Raw genomic sequence first — 21,463 nt, 5'->3', positions numbered from 1 at the left:
CAATGCAGCTCTAGAGCATTCTCTTGGCGACCTGACAGGGAATATCTCCTGGATGGAGAGTTAACTACTCTTACAGAGGCGGTTTAAAATACCATTTATTTATAACTACATCCCCTCTGCAGTCCAAGTGTCTAGCCTGCTGCAGCCTGCCCTCTCTACTTGGCCATGTCAATCAGGCTTTGCAGGGAGGTGGGCACCCAGGTCTTCTCACCCTGGACAAACACGACTCCCCGGTCAATGTAGATGACGATGCGGCCAAAGGTGTAAAGCTGCTTCCCTTCGTGTCGCTTCCCGATGACCGGCATGAAAACGATGTTGTGCTCCTCGGCCTTGGTCTCAATGAGGTCCTTAAAGTTCATGGGCACAGAGCTGGCGGCCACACCAATGCCCCTCTGGGCCATGTTCTCAGCCTCCCGTCGCTCCTGCATGGCCTCATACTGGAAGTCTTTCCTCCTCTCTGTGTGGGTGAGGTAGGCTATGTTCTCCCGTGCTCCGGGCTGCATGTAGGCACCTGGAAGATGGAGGAGGGGAGTGAAGAGAGGGGATCCAACTGCACAGAAATGGAGACTCATTTGTGACTCAGCGAAGGGCTGCTGGGCCTGACACAAAATGCTACGACAGATGGCAAGCACCCTCAAGAAGTTTACTCAACCGCCTGCTATCCTATAAAAATGTTTCTGGCTAATCTGTAGTAATCAGATTACTAACAGGAATCACTGCAAGAAATTTAGCCTTCCAGGGTGGAAACCTTGACAACATACAGCCTATCCTAGCTCTTTGTACAGGACCAAGCCCTGGGAGAATTTAGAATGGATTTAGGGAGCTCAGACAGACGGTGAGGGGCACAGATGGGAACAGCTCTAGGAGGTGGCCTGGGGCCAGGGTGGTTGAGGGAGAGTTTCTAGAGAGTATGAAGCTGGGGGTGGCCCACAGTGGGGCATGGATGAAAACAGAGCATAGAAATGTATCTGGCTCATTCAACAGAGTATATAATCTCTGAACTCACTCTCTCCATGTAACAGGCTCAAAGGATTATAGAAATTACAGTCCCAGCTGCCATTCTGTTTGAATAAGCTCTTGGCCTTGTGGAGCTTCTCTGAAGCAGGGCAGGCCTCTGTGTTGAGATGTGAATACACAGACCTAGGCAGTGACTTTCCCAGTCAGGGGCTGGGTATTAAGAGGACCGTCACCTGCCTACTTAATGTGCACAGACTGTGGCTCACTTAACTCCACCACCCTAGTTTTTTAAGAAAACCTAAAGTAGGCATTATGACTCTTTCACAAGTAACACAATAGGCTAGGCAAGGTCAGGCAACTGCTAGGTGTCAGGCTGTGTCCCGACTCCATGTGGCGAGCTGTTCCATTAGCACACTGAGGTATTCACAGCCGTGCCAGCAAACCTGGAAAGTGGCCCTAGAGGCAGGCTCCCCCACAGTGAATCCAGTTGTAGTCACACTCGGGTCAGGGGCCCATGCCCCTCCCGGTGCCAGGAGAGCAGGGCAGGGGGTGCTAATTACATAACCAGGTCTGGTGGGCAAGAGTCCGTGTTGGAGCAGATAGCCCACAGGCACCTGAAAACTGCTGCTTCTGTGTCAGTTACGTGTTCAGAAACGTGGCACTCAGGGCCAGGACATCCAAAGTGGAATCCCCACTCACCAACATTGGAGGACACTGCCCTGTTCATGATATCAAGTGCTTCGTTAAATTTGTCTTTGACAGATGGGTGTGCCAGCACTTGGTCTGAGAACATGGACTTCCAACCCAGGTACCACTTGGTGATCTCCTCATAATTTGGGCTGTTACTAAGCCAAGAGCAAAGTACCTGCCAAAAAGAAAGAAATCAGAAACCTGCACCCACAATGGTGGCAAATGGGAGCAAAACTTCCAAGGGGCCGTTGGTTTTGACCTGGGTCCTTCAGGCTGGTGACACTTGCAGCAGTCTCTAGTTGCTGAACAGTCTGGCATTTAGTAGAGTGTGGGATCTGAAGTCATCTTAATAGCTATGCATCCATGAATGTAAACTCCCTGAACCTCAAGGCTATGCCAGCCCCTACCCGCAAAGATTTGGTGTCAGAAGCGGAGGGAACGCACATCAAGTGCTTAGCATCTGGCATGTGGCATCTGTTCAATAAATGGTGGTTGCTGTGACTACTGCTTATTTTTGTTCTGTGTGATAGCACTGTCACCTGATAGCTGTCCAAGGATCAAGCTCCTACAGGCAGACCTTGGCAGAAAAGTAAGCGAATCCTCCCTGCCTCCATCCCACCAACCCCCTCCAAAAACACAGCAGGGTATACCTGAAGCCACTTGGGGAAGAAGTGTTTCTCAAGCAGCCCCACAAGGCTGGACACGGAGATCATTCCTTCCCAGTCGATGACCCAGTAAAAAGCATCCATGTGCTGCTGGTGGGGATTAATGACTAACTCCCCAAGACACATCCCTGCAAAAGAAGCCTGGTTTCTAAAGCAAAGGCACAGAAGCACATAGCAAAATCCTCATCAGATGACACAGGACTAAACCTTTTATCTGTTAATTTTAAACTCTTGACATGGCAATTCTTAAAAACCACTTTCTATAATCCAGAAATAACTAGTACATATTTAAAACCAAATAGCACAGAAATTTCAGAACACTAATGCCTAGCATGTTATCAGAAACCCAAACCAGACCAGGAACCAAGAAGCTGGCGGAGTCTGAGGCTGTTGATGCCATAGGGACCCTGGGTATGTTTATATTCCACCTCTAAGCAAAATGGTGCTTCTTGGATTGAGAAATATCCTGTGTTCAGCTTTTTCATGGAGCCCCAGGGCTGTGTTTTAAGAAGCATGGATCCTCACCGATGGCCACAGAAACCAGGGCACTGAAGCTGCTGGACCCAATACCCTCTTTATTCCCTTACCTAGTTTGGGCACTATGTTCTTGACCATGAATGCTTCCCAGGAGCCAGGGGTGAAGACATCTTTCCAAGGCTGGAGGATGAGCTTGGCAGAGGAGTCGCTGGGGTGCCACTTCTGCAGGGCGCTGGAAAGCTTGCTGCGAATGGGGGAATAGAGTGGTTCCAGGCGTGCTTGCATGAGGGGCAGCCACGGGTGGACCCAGGAGTGGATGGGCACGGTGTCTGTCAGTGGGTTCCAGTTTTCCACCTGCAGGAGGCGTGAGACAAACCAGTTCCAGATGCACTGTGCAGTTGACAGCACGGACGCCTAGCACTCTCCTGGCCAAGGCCCACAGGCCTCTGCACAACCAAACTAGTATCCCCACGGCAGCTGCATGGAATCTCCAAAACGAAGAAACCAAGAAAATAACTTCCCTATTTAAGTAGGGAAATTGGGGGAAATGCCAACAAAAGGGCTGGAGTTACCCATAGGACTGTAACCATGTCAGCCAATTCTGCTCATTCCACACCTTCTGACAGCACTGGGGGAGCAGAGAAATGCCCCTCATTACTGCTGCCAGCTGTTCCCATGACCCAGGGACCCTACCTCTTTCTGCAGCTTAGGGAAGATGAGCTGGTCCAGAATGTTATCTAAGATCCACACAGGAATAATGTGCACCCAACTATCCAAAAAGTCCACCATCGGGTCACAGTTCCTTGGCTGCCACTGGGTGACGATATTTCGAACAAAAGGCATCCAGACTTCCCATATCAGCCTGTGGGAGAAAGGCAGAGGGCAGGCTAACTGCGCAGACAGGTTTCAAAGCAGACAGTACACCGCCACCCACTCTCCAGAACGAGAAAGAAAAAGGCACGGAAATGCAAGCACAGCAAACCACCAGGCCAGTCCCCATAGTGCCCAGAGCTGCACCTAACTCGTCCCTGCTTGCCCAGCCACCTGCTTGACCTCTCAGGGCCTGGGTCTCGCTGCCTGGCAGGGTTGCTGTGTGGTCCCGTCCCCAGGGATGCCTTGCTTTCCTTTGGGAGCTCTCTGCACAGCTTGACAGCTCACCTCATGGGTCACCTCCTTTCAGAGACTCCCACCACCCAAACAGGTGTGCATCCCCTCTCTCCTCCATCCCTGGTCTCGTTCATCCGCTTCCTTACCCTCCACCTGCCTCTTCCACTCTCTGAAGCCCGACACTGTCAGCCTTACTCCCAGGGCAAGCCTGGCATGTGCACGACACTGGCCAACACATGACAGACGCAGGGTGGGAAGGCCAGTCCCTGCCTTCCCCAGCATCTCTCTCCTGAGCCCCAGGATGAGTACCTGTGAAAGGCGTCTGCTGAGAGGTCCTGCCCGCCGTGGGATAAGAGCTGGTCATTCTCTAGGAGGGTTTTCCACCTGGAGATGACCTGGGTGCCGTAAGCGCAGTCCTGGGGAGAGACCCGGCCGTGATGCGGCACCGCGGGCCAGCACCCACCACCCTGTCCCACCTGCAGGGCAGGAACACAGCGGCTCCTCTCACCAGCCACTCACCTTCAGCGGGTCCCACTCCTTGAAGTACTCCTTCATGAGCGGGTACACAATGGCCACGGCCAGGTCCACGCGGTCGGACATCCTGTACTCCTCGTAGTACTTGTCTTGCAGGGTCTCAAAGATGCGGGCACACTCGTCCAGGGTGAGGGGGTTGCTGCAGGAGGGCTGCAGGCGCCGCTCACACTCCTCCACCATCTCCAGGACCTTGCTGAGGTTGGCAATGACCCGCTCCTCATGCTCCAGGACCTCTGACATCTTCTCCAGCTCGTGCGACAGGTTGACCACCATGTCCCGCTCATACTGCAGCTGCCGGTCACTCTGGATGATCTCCTGCTCTGTGAGGTCAATGAGCAGCTGCAGGTTGTGCTCCAGCTCAGGCAGGGCGAAGCCCGGCGCCTTGGCCTCTTTGCCAGGCTGCGGTGGCTGCTGGGATGGCAGTGGCAGCCCATCATCGGGGACATTGTGCTTGTGGCTGATCTGGCTGTAGCTGTAGTAGACCTTCTGCTCCCGGCCAGTCATGTCGATGACCTGGGAGAAAGTGGCGGGGGAGCCCGAGTCAGTGTGTGCCATCGCTGCCCCGTGACAGCACGCCTTGGACCACAGGAGGACAGAGTGCCAGCGCACACAAGTGACACTGTGTCAGAGCCGGGGGTGGGGGGGTTACTGCAGAGGGGCCCCACTGCACTGACAGGAGGGTGGACAGTCAGCAGTTCTAGACTGCTCCCTGGAGATAGAGATGGACAAAGCTTTCTAGGAAAACCCGTGAAACTGGAGTACAGACTACTAAACTGAGGAGAAAATCCTTCTGTGGCAGAGTAGAGGCTGCACTGTTGGAAGCCAGTAATAAAGCAATGTATGTCTTCAAACAATCATATTTTGGTATTAAAAAAGGCATATTTAGGCAAAGGAGATCTAGAAGGACATGCATCAAGGTGTCAAAGCTGGTAACCTATGGAAGGGACGAAAAGCATATTTTTGCCTCTGTGTTTCCTGACTCCCCAAACAGGACCACACACTGCTCTATAATAATGAACAGTTGTTTTTCCATTTAGAAATGAAATGAACCATGAGAAAACAGACCTAGGAAATGAGCATTTCTAGAAGGCGGAGGAAAATGAAATATAAAGTATACTGAATATGCTGAGACACAACTCTCTATCAGCCCTGGAAGTGTCACCCAAGAAACACGTGCATTAGAATCAGCTAGAGAAAAATCAACACAGACTTCCCAGGCCCTGTCCCAACCTCTGGCTAGGGCCTACACAGCTGGATGTCTAACCCCTCCTCCCCGCTGGGCATGGGATGCACAACATCCTGACTGCTGAAAACCCTGCACTGTGACACACACAGTCTGTACTGTGCCAAACTCCAACAGACAACTGTCACCCTTGTCCTCTGGCTACTCGGGGGGAGTAATGGAAAACTGAGGACTAAATGCATCTAACAGCGGTGGAAAAATTAATCAATTTTTAAAACTGAAAACACGGGCAGCCCTGGTGGCTCAGCGGTTTAGCGCTGCCTTCGGCCCAGGATGTGATCCTGGAGAGCTGGGATCAAGTCCCACGTCGGGCTCCCTGCATGGAGCCTGCTTCTCCCTCTGCCTGTGTCTCTGCCTCTTTCTCTGTGTCTCTCATGAATAAATAAATAAATACTTTTTAAAAAATTTATTGGAAAAAAATAAAAATAAAAATGAATAAAACTGAAAACACTCCATGCTGGTATGCCTCAAAGACTCCCCTGCACTCCTAATCACCGAGGGAGTGCACCCTTTCCAGGACTCAAGAGCCTTAAAAAGCCTATTTTTAACCTGGTGATTGTATTTCCAAGAATCTATCCTTAGAAAATATCTGACACAAAGACAAAGCTTCATGTACAAACTACTAGCCCCAAACCAAACCAGAAAACAGCTGAGGTCTAGCAACACAAGTAGGACCAAATAACCTGATACTTCATTCTCTGGAATTACACACTCACTAAAAGCCACGTTCATACTGAGTTTTTAATCACAGAAATGTTATAAAGTTCACTGCCTGCGCTTCAGGAAGAAGGGGCCACTATCTCGTGTACCACAGGGGTGCCATGGAGAGTGCCCAGCCCTAGGAATGCGAGAGCTCTCCCTGGACATGTGACTGCAGTGAACAGGGGAACGCTACTGCCCAGTGAGAAAAGAGCCTAGACGGAAGACCCAACAGAATGTTCAGTAACTGACCTGACTTGCGTGTGGCATTACGTGTTTCTCAGGGCCCGTCCCGGATCAGGACCAAAGGACTCCGTACCTTGACCTGAGAAAGCTCCTTCTGGGGGGCAGCAAGCTTCTTGCTGATCCTGCCCTTGGCCTTCAACTCTTCCACTGTCTTGTAAGAGTATTTGGGCTTCTTCTTGCTTCCACTGGGGTCTTTCCTCCACTGGCTCAGCTCCTTCTGAAACTCCTAAAGCAGTAGGAGGTAATTGGTCAAACAAGAAAGTCCACTTTTTACAGCAGGTGGGGCCACGGAGACCATGCACATTCACCAGGTGTGGTCTTAGATTCACACGAGGTTCTGTGAGAGCAGTGTGCCTGCGTGATGCTAAAATCGTCTCTAGAAACTGACACCTAGCCCCTCTTAGACATGAGGAGGTTCGGGAAGAAGGTACTCCAGACTGGAAGGACACACTTACTGAGTAGCTACAATGGGCTAGCACAATGCTAGTTTTAAATTCACCTCATGGGGCAGCCCGGGTGGCTCAGTGTTAGGGCCACCTTTCGCCCAGGGCCAGATCCTGGAGACCCGGGATCGAGTCCCACGTTGGGCTCCCTGCATGGAGCCTGCTTCTCCCTCTGTCTGTGTGTCTGCCTCTCATGAATAAATAAATAATAAATTCACCTCATGTAAAACTTAGAAAATGATAAAAGATTTTAAGTACACAAAACCTTGGTACTAATTTAAAATGAAGGCAGATAAGCAGACCCGAGTCTAGGCTAAGATACCTTTTGTAATCAGGGTTTGTAAAATGTTTCCGTAGGAAGACCTACAGTAGAGAAGGAAACTCAGGCTGAGAGTAGTAGGCTATGGCCCACAGAAGTGGGTTGTGCACTTGTCCTTCTGCTTTCCTCACACTGGTTTAAGACTTGGTTTCCTTCGATCCCGGGTTTCGGCACCAAAAAAAAAAAAAAGACTTGGTTTCCTTTTTTTTCTCCCCCTCTAAAAAAAATCTGGACTTCTACTTCAGGAAAATCCAAAGATCGAGCACCACTAAGCCCACATTTATAGCAACAATCACCTGGAGCTGAAGAGAAACCACCTGTTGGCCTCAGGCCCCACCACTCCTCGCTGCCTCCCACCTGGCTCACCTACTCACTTCTGCTGTGTGCCTGGTACCTGCGGTCCCAGAGCTGGACTCACAGCAGTCACCCCAACACTATCAGAGTTCTGCTGCCATCAGCAAAAGGACAGTCTTGGTGACAAGAACAGTGACAATATGTGTCTCTGCAGCCTCCTGCTTTCCCTCATAAATGCAAACGAGAAAAAAGTATGGTGGTCAGGAGGGCGCGGCCCCTTCTGCCGCTAAGCAGAGCAACACTCAGCTCACTGTTGGCTCCTGCCACACGGAGATGGAAGCCGTCCTGCCACAGAATCCTCTACAGCCTCTCTGGGCTCGAAGCTTCATGCTCAGCATCCTCTGGCCTCAAGACTGCCCCATGCCTCCTGCCTTCTGCCACAAATCCCCCGATGGTTTCCCGGCCCGAGAGGCCTTCCCTGGCCATTCTATTAATTTATGTACCTCACTACCACCGCCCCCTTACTTCCTTCACTGGCACGTCTTAGCACTCCCTGTGCTCACTACCACCCCGCAGCTGCTTGTCAACTGCCTGGCTTGGGGCCCGGGCTCCCAGCCCTTCCTCACAGGGCAGCCCCGCTCCAGCATAGTGGCTGACACAGAGGTGTACAATGAACACCTGAAGGCTGGCAGACGGACAAACAGATACACGAACTAAGCAGCCACGGTCAGAAGTGGCTCAGGCCCCAGCCACCCTGACTCCTGATTCCCAGTTACCTCTTCTGCTTCTTCTTCTGAGTCGACCACGGGGAAGTCTTGTAGGGACTGAGTGGTGCGCTCTGAGCCATAAGCTCCCACGGCACCTTTCCCCTTTCTCTGCTTCGCTTCGATCGGGTTAATGATACCTGATAAAGTTCAGCAGAAGAGAAAACAACTTCAGGTCACAGCGATTCCTGCATTTGGACAAGCCACACAGCGGAACTGCCCTTCCTTAGTCCTGACACAGAGTGACAACCCAGGAAGGCAAGCTCTCCTCTGCCCCTGCAACACTTCAGCTTCCATGTGATGTGAAAGTTCTGAGCATTTATGAGGCCACACGACAGGTTGCTGACATTAGGTTATTTATAGTCTAAGTACAGGTTTTCATTTCCACTTGGATTCTTCTTGGAGTCCCACATCGGGCTCCCTGCATGGAGCCTGCTTCTCCCTCTGCCTGTGTGTCTCTGCCTCTCCTTCTCCCTGTGTCTCTCATGAATAAATAAAATTAAAAAAAAAAAAAAAAAAGACAAGTGAATTACAGACTCTCACAGAATAAAGGGAGGTGAAGTGGCAATTCAGTATGAGACCTCGTATCACTTGGTAGCTCCTGTCTCCCAGACTTCACTTGCTTCGTAGTGAGTATAAACCTTGGAAATAACTTTTGTTCCAAGAGTTTAGAGACAAGACATTAGCATTTCAACAAAGACTGCCTACGCACCCCTGCAGCTAGTACTTTGGCAATCTTGAATTAGGACGGTCCACTCGTGCTCATTCCAGGTCACCACCTCCAGACTCCACAGAGGTTCTTGGACTTTCCCTACAACTGATATGTTCAACACATACCCCAGGTGTAACCTGAGCAAATACTCAGAGAGTGGAATCTGGATTATTGACACTACTACTGTTTACATCCACTTGGTGACTGCTCACAGGAAACAGATCAAGGAGAGAGAAAGCAAGGTCCTGCAGGAAGAACCCAAGTGCATGGTCTGTGTGGCTCTGGTATCAGGGAAACAGGGATGTGCAAGTAGAGCTGTGTGGATAGTGCCTGGGACAGGAAGCTGGGCCGCTGAGCACCGACAGAGGCCCCAGTGCGGGATCTGCTCAGCCAGGTTTACAGTCTTTACTGCTGAACAGGATACACACAGCATTTCATTGTTACTCCTGAAAGACAAATAACTGTGAGCAGGGAACGTTAAGACTCCTCTGCCTCCAGGGCCCAGGAAAACTGCCGTAAAGTGAAGCGTGCCAGGACAAAAGCCAACAGGGAATGCTGGAAGCTGCTTTCCAGAGGCCATGAGCACCGTCCTCGGCAGCTAAAACCAACTGCTGCCAGGCAAATCAAATACTTTATGTAAAATTATTTAAAATGCTGGCAACAAGTTCATTTCTTTCTCTCTTTTTTTAAGATTTTATTTACTCATCAGAGACAGAGAGAGAGGCAGAGACAAAGGCAGAGGGAGAAGCAGGCTCCATGCAGGAAGCCCGACGTGGGACTCGATCCTGGGACTCGAGGATCACGCCCTGGGCCAAAGGCAGGCGCTAAACTGCTGAGCCACCCAAGGGATCCCCAACAAGCTCATTTCTTAAGAAACACCGGACAGACCAAAGAAAGCAGCCTGTTGGTTTGTAGCCTGTTTGAGCCTTTTCCTAAAAAGCCTAAGCCTTTTTTTCCTGCAGAGGAAGTGTTTTGAGTGTGACAAAGCAGGTAGCTGAGAACAACCGTCTGGTGCTGGTGGACCAGGCTACAGAGTTCACATCCTCCAAAAAAGAGAAAAAGCAAACCACTCCCCAGACCGTTCCTCCTTCCTCTGCCTTGCCAACCTCCTGCTCGGCTGCAGGGTGCTGGTGCCCTACCTTGTGCGTTCTTCCCCAGGCCCCTTCCAGGGACGTAGCCCATCTTCTGAAGAAGCTTCTGTCCAATGCCTTTTGTGTGTCTTTCCCAGCTGCCAAAATCCATGAAAGACTTGGTTCCTCCTGCAAAGCCTTTCTGGCTGGGTTTAAAATTGCCACCCTGAGCAGAAAAAAACCCAAAGCTTAGTTGATGGAAAAAGAAAAACCTAAGAAAGCAAACTTGGATGATGGGAAAAAGACCTGGCAGAGCATCATGAAAAGGGTCATACGAACCAAAAGCAGAGCTGCACCACGTGTCAGCAAAGGTTGCACGGCCCCCCAGAAGGGACCCACTACCACGAGAAGAAACCCACATAACCAGCTTCTACCAAGCGCCACCCTCTTCCTGTAGGAGATGCCTGAACTGCCACGACCTCCCACAGCCATTTCAAAGGTCACAAGCCTGAGCCAAAGATGCTACCGTCTTTAACTTCTTGGGTCCGAAGTCCTTAGGAAAGTCATCTTGCTTAACAGGCTTCTCTTCATCTTCCGAATCTTCCAGCTCGGCCTCCTCTGCTGCCCCTTTCTTGAGACCGGCGCTGATGAAGTTGACTGGTGCAGAGTAGTCGCGGGCCCTGTGGGCAAACACACAGCCCCCAGGGGGCCTTAAGGAAGCCTTCTGCAGTGATCCCTTGTGGACACTCTGCCGGCTTGAGATCCCCCGAGAGGGGAACTCCAGGGATCCATTTTACAAGAGTAACCTATTCACTTAGACCAAAAGCGCCTCAGATCTGACTTCCTGTGATCACGGTAACATTGTTACCTGTCAGTGCATGGTTGATTAAAACAGCAATATATGATCTTATATACTGTATTGATTTTGTCTCAACAAAAGTGAAAGGACACAATGCAAACTATGATGTGATAATGCAACTCTTTTACATGTTTTAAAATTAACTTTAAAATCATTTGTTTTGGACCCCGTATTTCAAGTACAGAAATCAAGCAAGAAAGAACTTCGGATATATAAACATCATCAAACACAATAAAAGAAACTGTATGAATGCAAAGTATATTAACAATTTTATTGGTCAAACTCTTAGAAAAGTTTCACCTTCATTACCTTTACTTGTGTATGAAAACTAAAGTAAAATACCTAAGAAATTAACTCTGAGATAGAGAGTATCAATGTTGACAACTGTCACTAGAACAGTCCTTACACTGTCCTATTTCCTGGTTACCTTTATAAAATGACCAACTTGTCACTAACCATCCCCATGGCAGTAGCATTTTTTCCTAAACAATGCAATGTAACTTAGGCCGTAGGGACCCAGACTCAGGAGTCAGGCCCAGTTTCTTACAGCCTGGCTATGTGCTTTTGGCCTCAGTTTTTTAATCTGAAAAAAGGAATGATAATAATGCTACTTTTCTCACAAGGTGAAGGATACCAAGCACGTAAAGAGTGCAGAACAAGGTACTATCTTATGGTTATAGAGAATGTTAATTCCTGACCTCTGATCTATTTATCACCCACTTTTAGGTTTCCTTGCCAGATGAGGACTTGATCTGACCTCCATACTCTTTCTCCCCAGCCTCCTTTGTGAAAAACGCACAGTGTCAATGGGCTAGAGCCTACAAACCACAGACGAAACACAGAGACAAAGCCAAACTCGCTACACGCTCTGGTCAAGTGAGCTGTGGCCACTGCACACATGACCTCTCACACTGGGGAGGACGACTACTGGCCTGAATCCTCCTCTCCTGCAGGGTCCGTCCCTGCCTCATGGAGTTTCCTCTTCCCCTGCAGCTCCCTGTCAACTCTGCACACTGACAGGTCTTCTCCAAAGGTAAGTGCAGCCCACATCATCTGCTCTACCACAGACCTCTTCTCAAACTATGCCCCCTCTCCCTCCCTCACCGCAGCCTGCAAAGCTTTCTGTACCCCTGTGGACACCCACCGCCTCCCCTCAGGAGCCTCTGCATACTCGTGCCTCTCCTACCACCCGCATTACCTTCTGCTGTAATATAAACTCAAAAGTCACTTCTCTAGAGAAATCTTCCCTCACCTCCCAGAATAGGCCAAACTCTCTCCCTCAGGTCCTAAATCAGTTATAAACTTCCACCGTATGAGCTGTCAATTAATGTGTCTCCATGCTCTAGCGTCTGGGCTCCCAGAAGGCAAGGAATGGGTCTGCAGTACACGACCTGGTACATATAACTGCTAGTTAAACACGAAGTGATGGTTAAATCAGCAAAAGAGCAGCACTCCGGCCAAAGAGGAAGCTGGGCCTCCCTAGCTTATGTCGTAGCTACAGGACTCAGTAAGGCCAGGAGAAAGGTATATTTAGTGGGGTATCTTCCCACCACCCCCCATCTTCCTTAAAGCGAGGAGGAAGCAGTCTCATGCTGGCCAGTACCGTTTGCCTCCAAAGCTGGGCCTCTCTTCATCTGAATCTCTCTCTGCCCACACTCCATAGGTGGCCTCTTCCTTGGTCTGCCAGTGGCGCTGCCGGTTGGGGTTAAATTCATTCTGGAGATCCCAGTCGGTGATCTCAAAGTTCTCCCGCTCATCATCATCATCATCCATGTGGCCTTCCCCATCCCGGTACAAGTGGGACAGTGACATGGCAGGTCACTAAAGAAAGGGATAAAAAAGGCACGTGGTTTGTGGTAAGTCCTGAGGGGAGAGCAGCAGTAGGCTTCCGTCCCTGCTCCTCACTCCCTTCAAACTTCCTCACACTCAAAGTCCCAATGATTAAAAATCATTGTTACAGTTCAATAAGGCAGACATTAAAAACATATTTCAGAAAACAAACATTATTTAAACAGGTGGGACAAAAGACTGGTCCCAACAATATGCGATTCCCTGTCCTGGTCAAGGTCATAAAACTTTACACACTCACACCTATATAACCCACAAAAAAATAACTCGGTATGTTATTCGACTTATTACTGCCTCAGAAACGGGGTGGGCATCTTCCTGGAACCCTTTTTTTTTTTTTTTTATACCATGATGACACTTTGTTTTCTTTCATACTGAACTGGCATTATATAGTTTAGAATAGAGAGCTGGTCTGCAGTATCTTCCAGAACCGCAGAGATCCTCAGCACATCTAGAATGGAGAGTGGCTCTCTGATGTCTGGGAGGACTTCTTTTTCTGGTTCTTCAGCTGTTTCTTTTTCTTCTTCTACAGCACTGAGTGGCTCGCCTGTCACGGACACTGTCACCTCAGAATGCCAGATGTTTGCTGGAAGATTTGAGGCTTCTCACTGGCCTTCTTCCATTCTTAAATTAGTTGTAACTTCAATGGTACTTTTAAAATCTCACAAAGAATGTAGTTACTCTGGAGTCAAAACGAAGGATCAACAACAACTAAATATGAGGAAAGAGTTACTATATCTGGACCCTTGGTGGTTCACCACCAGGAGTGATGGTTTTTAGAACTTGCTTCCTGAAGTGTATTACTTGGTGAGACCCTAAGACTTAAAAGTTTTCCTCCCAAAACATGAACTTCTTCTGAAGGCACAAACACTACCTTAACAGAGATTTCAGCTCCTGGTAGCTGAGTGATGAGATTCAGCTGTCATGTCCTTAAGTGGGTTGACTCTACCCCCACCCTCTGAGAATGCCTGTGAGCCAGATTAAATGAGGTGGTGCTTAAAGACGCTTAGCTCGGGATCCCTGGGTGGCGCAGCGGTTTGGCGCCTGCCTTTGGCCCAGGGCGCGATCCTGGAGACCCGGGATCGAATCCCACGTCAGGCTCCCGGTGCATGGAGCCTGCTTCTCCCTCTGCCTGTGTCTCTGCCTCTCTCTCTCTCTGTGACTATCATAAATAAATAAAAATTTAAAAAAAAAAAAAAAAAGACGCTTAGCTCAGGGGTGCTTGGGGGGGGGGGGTCAGCTGGATAAGCATCTGCCTTAAGCTCACGTCAAGACCTCGGGGTCCTTGCTCGGGGACTCTGCTTCTTCCCCTCCAGCGCTGCCCCTCCCCACCCCGCTTCACGTTCTCTCTCAAATAAATATTTCTTAAAAAACTTAAAATACTAAGCTCAGAATAAAAATGCTCCGGGAGCAAGGGCTGTTACCGTAGCCCCAGATCAGGTCCGCCACCGTCACGATCACTAGGCTGCGGAGGGGACCTAAGGAGGACTGCTGAAACCCCAGCTACGGCGGGTCCGCGGTGGGCGGCGGGGCCTCGGCCACACCCGCTGGCGGCCAGCGGCCTTCGCGGGGGCCAGCGCGTCCGGGCGCTGGTCACCAGGCTCCCCCTGCTCACTGCCCTCCCGCCACGCCGGCGGGGCGCACAGAAGGGAAGCGCTCCCCGAGCCCTCGGGGTCCGCAGGACCTCGGCCTCCCCGGGCCCCCGAAGAGCCCGCGCGGGGCGGACGAGCCAGGGGCAGCACCAGTCGCTTCTCGGGGGTCGGCACCTACCGCTAGTGTCCCACGCTGCTCGGGGCGCCCGGACTCCCGGGCCTCGGTTCCGCGCCGACGGCGCTCGGAAGCCGGCTTGGAGCAGGCTGCGCGGAGGGGCTGCGTCCCCCGCACTCACGCCCGCCGGCGGGGACGCCCCACCGCTGCCCGCACCCCCGCCCCGCTCACCTCCCCCGGTCCCGCGGTCGCAACACAGCTACCGGCCGGAGGACCGGAACCCGGGTGTGCCCGCGGCGGCGCGCCGGAAATGACGTACGAGGGGCGGGCGCGGGGCGCTCTTCGTCACCGCAGCGACGGGCGAGCGCGTCCCGGGCCCCAACGGGGCGGGGCCGAGTGCGAGGGAGGAGGCGGGGCTTCCAGGGCCTCCGATGGCTGCGGGCGCCCTGCCCGACCTCCCCGACCTCCGTGCGGCGCCCGGCAGGTGCCGACGGCGCCGAGCGCCCCGGCCCGCGGGGGCCCCGCTGCCAGTCTGAGACTCGAAATGCGTAAAAGGGCTAGAGGACTGGCGCCCGGGGCAGCGGTGAGGGCTAGCGGGCGGCCGCGGGGCGCGGGGCGCGGGGCCTGGCTGCCGGCGGGAGCAGGGTCTCGGGAGCCGTCGGGGCCCTTGGCCGAGCACCGCGGTGGGCGCGGAGCTTGAGAGCGCAGGGATGGGCGGACCAGGGCCCCACGCGCTCCCTCCGGGACCCCCCCCCCCCCCCCCCCCCCGCCGATGGTCAAGACCTTCATTGCTTCACCGATTAGTAGAACCGTGGAGCCCCGCGGGCCGAGGCTCAAGGGCTTCGGGCCGCCCAGGGAGTGCCGGCTGCCTCTGCACCCCGCAAGCACCCCTCCTGCCTCTGCACCCCGCAAGCACCCCTCCTGCCTCTGCACCCCGGGCCCCTCCTGCCTTCCGCTTAGAGCCGCGGGCCCCCCAGGTCCCTGCAAAATGGTTGAGGATCCGGGGAGATGAAATGCTCAAGCATAGGGGTGCCTAGGCCTGTCAGCTCTTAGTCTTCACTCACGTTCTCTCCTTCTCTCTCCTTCCTGTGATGAAAAGGTGCAAGCGGCAATTGTCAAGAATACACGGAGCGCGCCCGACTCTTAGTCAAAGATCTGGATCCAGCTTCCCGCCGTTATTAATGAAACCAGACCCCACAGGAAGGCAGCCGACTGCCAGCTTCCTGAAACACGCGCTGACTCCCGTGGTCTCTGCGTCCCCACTGACCTGTGTCACCGTGCCTGACACACAACATGTAGTCAGGAAAGAAGTTAGAAAGTGAGGTTTGATAGAAGAGACGGCAGGAGGGGAAGAGAGTCTAACGGACGAGAAGCTCCACCAGGGAGCAGAGGGAGGAAAAACAAGGAGACCAGATAGACCGTGTTGAGTCTGGGCCTGGAAGTGTATAGGCATCTGTTTATAGGCCAGAGCCAAAGATAGAAGCTCGCTTGGCTTCTCTGTAGCTCTCTCTCCAGCTCTCCAGCTGACTTCATGGAGCTGCAGTTACTCAGATCACAAGGGGCTGGTGCTAGCGGATCTGCTTCACCAGATGGACCCTCCACGTGGCTTCTGGAGAAGGGGCCTTTATGGACAGTGGGGTCACTAGGAGTACAGGCTCTGAGCGCACGATCAGACTGTGCATCCCCAACAACGGGGCAAGTGGACCTCACGTACTGCGCGATAGGATGTCCTGAGAAGGTCGTAGCACCACCCCCGTGATATTCCTGTCAAAGATGCATACCTGGGACAGAATCACAAGGATACTGGAGACAAGCCCAAATAAAGACATGTTCTGCCAAACAGCTGGCCTGTGATCTTCAAGAGTGCCCAAGGCATGTAAGTCAAAGAGAGACCCTGGGAGTGCTCCAGACTGAAGAAGGCGAAGGAGACATGACCGGTAAACGCAACACCTGATTCTGAATTGGACCTTTTTGCTGTAAACAAAGTTATGGGGATAACTGGCAAAATTTAAATGCGGTCTGAAGTTCCATGGTAGTGATGTGTCTGTGTTCATTTTCTGATTCTGATGGCCATCCTGTGGTTACGCTGGAAAATGTCTTTGCTGGAAATACTAAAGTATTTAGGGGAGTGATAGGGCATCAAGTAGGCAACTTAGTCTCAAGTTATTAAGGGGGGAAAAACGGTTCTCTTTGTACCTAGAAATTTTTTTTTAAGATTTATTTATTTATTTGAATGAGTGAGCATAAATGGGGGGGAAGGGGAGAGGGCAAAGGGAGAAGAAGCAGACTCTCCACTGAGCATGAAGCCTGACACATGGCTCAATCCCAGGACCCTGAGATCATGACCTGAGCCTACATTAAGATGCTTGACTGACTGAGCCACCCTGGAGCCCCTAGAATATTTTTTTTAATGAAGTTACTAGAGTAAGACCTCAGAGATCCAAATCACTTTGCTCCTTCCTTGATGTGGGATGGGGGAAGGTAGCTTCACCTCACTGCACCTCAGTTTCCCCAACTGCAAAATGGGGATAATGACAGTAGTGCTCTAAAAGGAGTGTTTTCAGGCCACAAGACAAGACAGGCAGCTAATACATACATTAAAGCTGCTGGTCATAGCAAGACCAGTAAGACCTTAGTAAATGCTTAAGGCTGTTTTCATTTGAAAGACCCAACCTCACACCCCTACACGGATGGCCTCAAAGTTCACTGGTTTCTCAGGATTTCTGGGTTCAAATGCCCAGTCTCCAGAAAAGCAAGGGGAGAGGCAACCAGAGGTTTAGATTCCTGATTTCATACCCGCACATCATGATCTCCTACCACTGCCCAGAGAAGCACTGGCTTTGGGCCTTGGGGACATCAGGCCCGTGTCCAGATTCCCTATGTGGTGCTCAGACATGAAGATAACCCAGAAGGGGTTGCCAAGCAACAGGGCTCCTCAGCAGGAGCCCGACAGGGCCCCCAACACTCGCTAGATGAATCAATGGAGAAGACTGAGCCACGAGGGGCGTTCACAGGCTACACAGCGAGTTTAAGGACAGAGCCAGGCCTGAATGCAGGACCTCAGACTTCCAGGCAGGTGCCTTCTCTGCTGCACCATGCCGGGGGCACCCCCACTGTTTCTGCCAACTTACCTGAGCTAAGATGTACATTGTGATGCCTGTCTGTTTGGGGTCCCGAAGCCAAACCCTCTGCATACACCAGCTCTTGGATTCCATAAACCTCCCCATAGTCCTGCTACCTGAGTCCACGGTCCTATCACCCCCTCACACGGCCTATGCCATCCGTACGGCACTGTTTCCATATCACCTTTGAAAGATTTGGGGGGGGACAAAATCCTTCCTTAGTTACAACTTTAAATAGGTTGGTACCATAGAAACAATCTGCAAGTGGCATTTCAAGGCTGATATATTTAAAGTCTAGCACAAGTACCTTTTCTAGGACGGTGACATTACACAGTTGCACAAGGCTTATTCTTAGTTCAAATTTTGTCACAAAAATATAGAGCGTGTCCTGAACTGGGAAGAGTTGGAAATCCAGATGAGCTGAGATTCGCAAATCTGGTTTCCCTTGAAATGTTCCATACAGATGGTCGATACCTTACTTATCTTTCATGAGTTTGTGAAGACTATTCTGATAGTGAAGCTGGCAGGATCCGCAGACCTGGGTGTCGTCTGCAGGGCGAGTACCCTCACAAGCAGGCAGGGAAGGGGAGGAAACACAGCCTTCCTCACTCATTCATTCACTGGCTCATTCACTCATTCACAAATCTCAGGAGCTCCTAGGTATTACCTATTGCACAGTAACAAGGACCTTCAAACTTCGAAGCCTGGGGCAACAGTGAGAATTATCTCACACAATTTCCATGGGCAGGAATTCAAGAGTAGCTTGGCTGCCGACTCAGGTGCTAGTATCGACTCGGGATCTCTCCTGGGGTTGCAGTCAAGATGTCAACTGGGACTGCACATACCTGCAGGCTTGACCCAGGCTGGCTGATCTGATTCCAAAGTGATTCACTCACATGGCTTGTGGGCTGGTGTCGGCTGTTTGTTGGTAGGAGGCCTCGGGAACCTGCCATGTGAACCTCTACCTACGGCTACTGAGTGTCCTCATGACATATGACTGGATACCCCCACAATGAGTGACTAAGAGACAAGGCAGGGGAGCCGGGGTGGCTCAGTTGGTTAAGCATCTGACTCTTGGTTTCAGCTCAGGTCATGGTCTCAGGGTCCTGAGATGGAGGCCCATGTCGGGCTCCTTTCCCAGCAGGAAGTCTGCTTAAGATTCTCCTCTCTCTCTCTCTCTCTCTCTCTCTCTCTCTCTCTCTCCCCTCGCTCTGCCCCTACCCCGCTCACACCCTTTCTCTCTAAAAAAAAAAAAAGGAGAGAGAAACAGGGTTGAGGCCACATCACTGGAAGTCACACACTGCCATTTCCCTAATAGCCTATCAGTGACATGTTCAGCCCTATTGAGGGTTGCCAGGTTTAGCAAGCAAAAAATATAGTTACAATGTGAATTTCACATAACAAGTTTTTATTTTTTAAGACTTTACTTATTTATTCATGAAAGACACCCACAAAGAGAAGCAGAGACACAGGCAGAGGGAGAAGCAGGATCCATGCAGGGAGCCTGATGTGGCTTCCTGAGCCAAAGCCAGACAGACATTCAACTGCTAAGCCACTCAGGTGTCACTCACGTAACAAGTTTTTAGTGTATGTCCCATGAAATATAAAACACTTAAAAATTATTGTTTTACCTGAAACTCAAATTTAACCATGAGTCCTATATTAATCCGAAACCCTATCCCCATTCAGTGGAAAGGGACGGCATCACCCTGGCAGCTTGGCAGCTGGCTTTCCCCGCCCACGATGGGCTAGGCCTGGCTGGGGTGGGGGCAGGTTGTAAGTGGGGACAAAGGAAGAGTAACTGTTCTCGACTCAGTGTACAGTCCAGTAAGACCAACCTGAATCCCAGCACCAGGCAAATCAATGCAAAACCTTGACCGTGATAAGTGCTTCAAAGGGAAGTACCGGAGCTTGGGATGGGGACGGCATTCTCATCAGAAGCACCATTTCTAGGTTTCTTAGATTCAGCTTTTGCGTGTGATTGTGTGTGCATGTGCGTGTGGGGGGAGCACATGGAAGGGTCTGCCACTGAAGGGGACAGAATTCTGAACACACCCCTATGCACAAAACGGTGAACATGGACCAGGGCCTGTGGTCTGTAGGTTAGTTAATAGTGTGTCACTGTCAATTTCCTGTTTTGATGTTACACTGCAGTTGGTACATGTCAGTGTTGGGGGAAGCTGCGTGAAGGATCCACAAGACCCTGTGTAGTACCTTTGCAACTTCATAGGAGTCTATCATTATTTCAAAATAAAAAGGCACTTGGCCCCTTGAAAACACCAGCTGTTTCCATGGAAACGAGGTCAGATCAGAATCATCCACACTTGTGGACAGACGTGGGCACTTGGTCAGGAGCCAGCCCTGGTGGGTGGAGTGAGGGCTTTCACCCATGGGAATGGGATTCTTTGTTAATTGTCCTGAGAAGTGTTCCTTTAGAAGAGAGAACGAGGACAGGGTAAGAGATGTCTTCCTGGGTCTCGGCCAAGATTTGGGGCTTGAGAGGGCCTAGGGTAGTTCCATCAGTGGGAAGAACCCTCCCTGCTCCCAAGGCAGAGGCTGGGGAAACCAAAAAGCCTGGATTTCTTGATGACACAGCCCTCTGCGCATCTGGAATCACTGTGATTTAAACAGTAAAGATCTGTCTTCAGTCTGCAGCCTATTGAAGGGAACATCACAATTTCCCAGAAAGAATCTCATAATCTGATAAGTTCATACATTATTTGAAGACCCTGCAGGGGAGGCTAATAAGCTGGTTTTGATGAGGACCGTGGCCAGCTGTGTTTTCCAAAGATGGCCACAACTGCATCTCTCACCCACACGCACTTCCGCGATGTGACCCTGCCACTCCGCCATCAAGAAGAGGAATTTCTCTATTCCTTTGAATGCCGGGGGGCAGGGGGGCTAGGACCATGACAAACTGAGTGGAAGTGATACTGGGCCACGCATATCCCTTAACTGACTGGCTGTTCTGCTCCTTCTGGCCTCTGGTAACACTTGCTCTGGGGGAAGCCAGTCACCATATAAGACGTCCGGCCGCCCTAAGACCGCCATGTTGTCAGGAAGCCCAGGCTAGCCACGTGGACAGGCTATGTGATACAGAAGCCCATAGAAGCTTCTGGACGCTCCAACCACCTGGACCCAGGCACCAGACATGGGAATAAAGAAGAGTTCGGGCAACAGGAGTCCCAACCACCATCTGACTGTGAGAACCAACCAGCTCACTGTAGCCGACTTCCCCAACAGAGAGATTTAATAGTACACTGCTGTAAGTCACCAAGTGTGGGGCCAGCTGGTTTTAGAGCAACAGATGAATGGAACACTGGATAAGGCTGGATGTGTTCTGCTCCCCGGTAAGTGGTGATCATGAGCTTCCAGTGTCTGGGGATCTCACTTCAAGATCAGGAGAGACAAGAGCTGCCTCACACTGTGGGCTCATCACACACCAGGCCCCACTGCCTCTATCAACCATTGGCCCCTCCCATACACCCATGAAGTTTTAACTTCCCCATCTTACAAATGAAGAAATGAAGGCCCAAGCCACACAGGCAGTAAGTTGGCCTGACTCCAAAAAATCTATGCTCCAAACCACTGGGAGTCCCTGCGTTCCCAAAGCCCATGAGCCAAGGAGTGTGTATAAAACACCTTAACCCTTAAAGATGTGAAACTGCTCTGGGCCCAGCTGGTCCCTCTGCATCTGGGGGCCTGTG

General features: G+C 51.3%; 1 protein-coding gene and 1 long non-coding RNA gene across 4 annotated transcripts; one reads left to right on the top strand and one right to left on the bottom strand.

The window, feature by feature from the left end:
* Positions 1-77: 77 nt before the first annotated feature.
* Positions 78-15,817, bottom strand: TFIP11 (tuftelin interacting protein 11). Of its 3 annotated transcripts, none has more exons than XM_041728839.1 (13): positions 15,699-15,817; positions 12,683-12,900; positions 10,747-10,900; positions 10,290-10,446; positions 8,451-8,578; positions 6,692-6,844; positions 4,416-4,943; positions 4,206-4,312; positions 3,483-3,651; positions 2,900-3,143; positions 2,298-2,440; positions 1,657-1,822; positions 78-511 (listed from the first exon to the last, which is right to left on the bottom strand). In XM_041728839.1, the coding sequence occupies exons 2-13, from the start codon at positions 12,889-12,891 to the stop codon at positions 156-158; spliced, it is 2,514 nt and encodes an 837-aa protein (XP_041584773.1). In that variant the 5' UTR covers positions 12,892-12,900; positions 15,699-15,817; the 3' UTR covers positions 78-155. The 3 variants fall into 3 exon arrangements, with proteins under 3 accessions (XP_041584773.1, XP_041584772.1, XP_041584771.1); XM_041728838.1 differs by lacking the exon at positions 15,699-15,817 and adding an exon at positions 14,866-15,004; XM_041728837.1 differs by lacking the exon at positions 15,699-15,817 and adding an exon at positions 14,698-14,935.
* On the top strand, positions 15,006-16,662 carry LOC121475520. Its single transcript, XR_005983773.1, has 2 exons — positions 15,006-15,217; positions 15,734-16,662. It is a non-coding gene; the product is annotated as an uncharacterized LOC121475520 (long non-coding RNA).
* Positions 16,663-21,463: the final 4,801 nt, after the last annotated feature.

The sequence above is a fragment of the Vulpes lagopus genome, chromosome 14, assembly GCF_018345385.1.
Source record: "Vulpes lagopus strain Blue_001 chromosome 14, ASM1834538v1, whole genome shotgun sequence".
Lineage (NCBI taxonomy): Eukaryota > Metazoa > Chordata > Mammalia > Carnivora > Canidae > Vulpes > Vulpes lagopus.
Note: the sequence above shows the minus strand (reverse complement) of the source record. Positions and strands in the feature narration are given on the sequence as shown.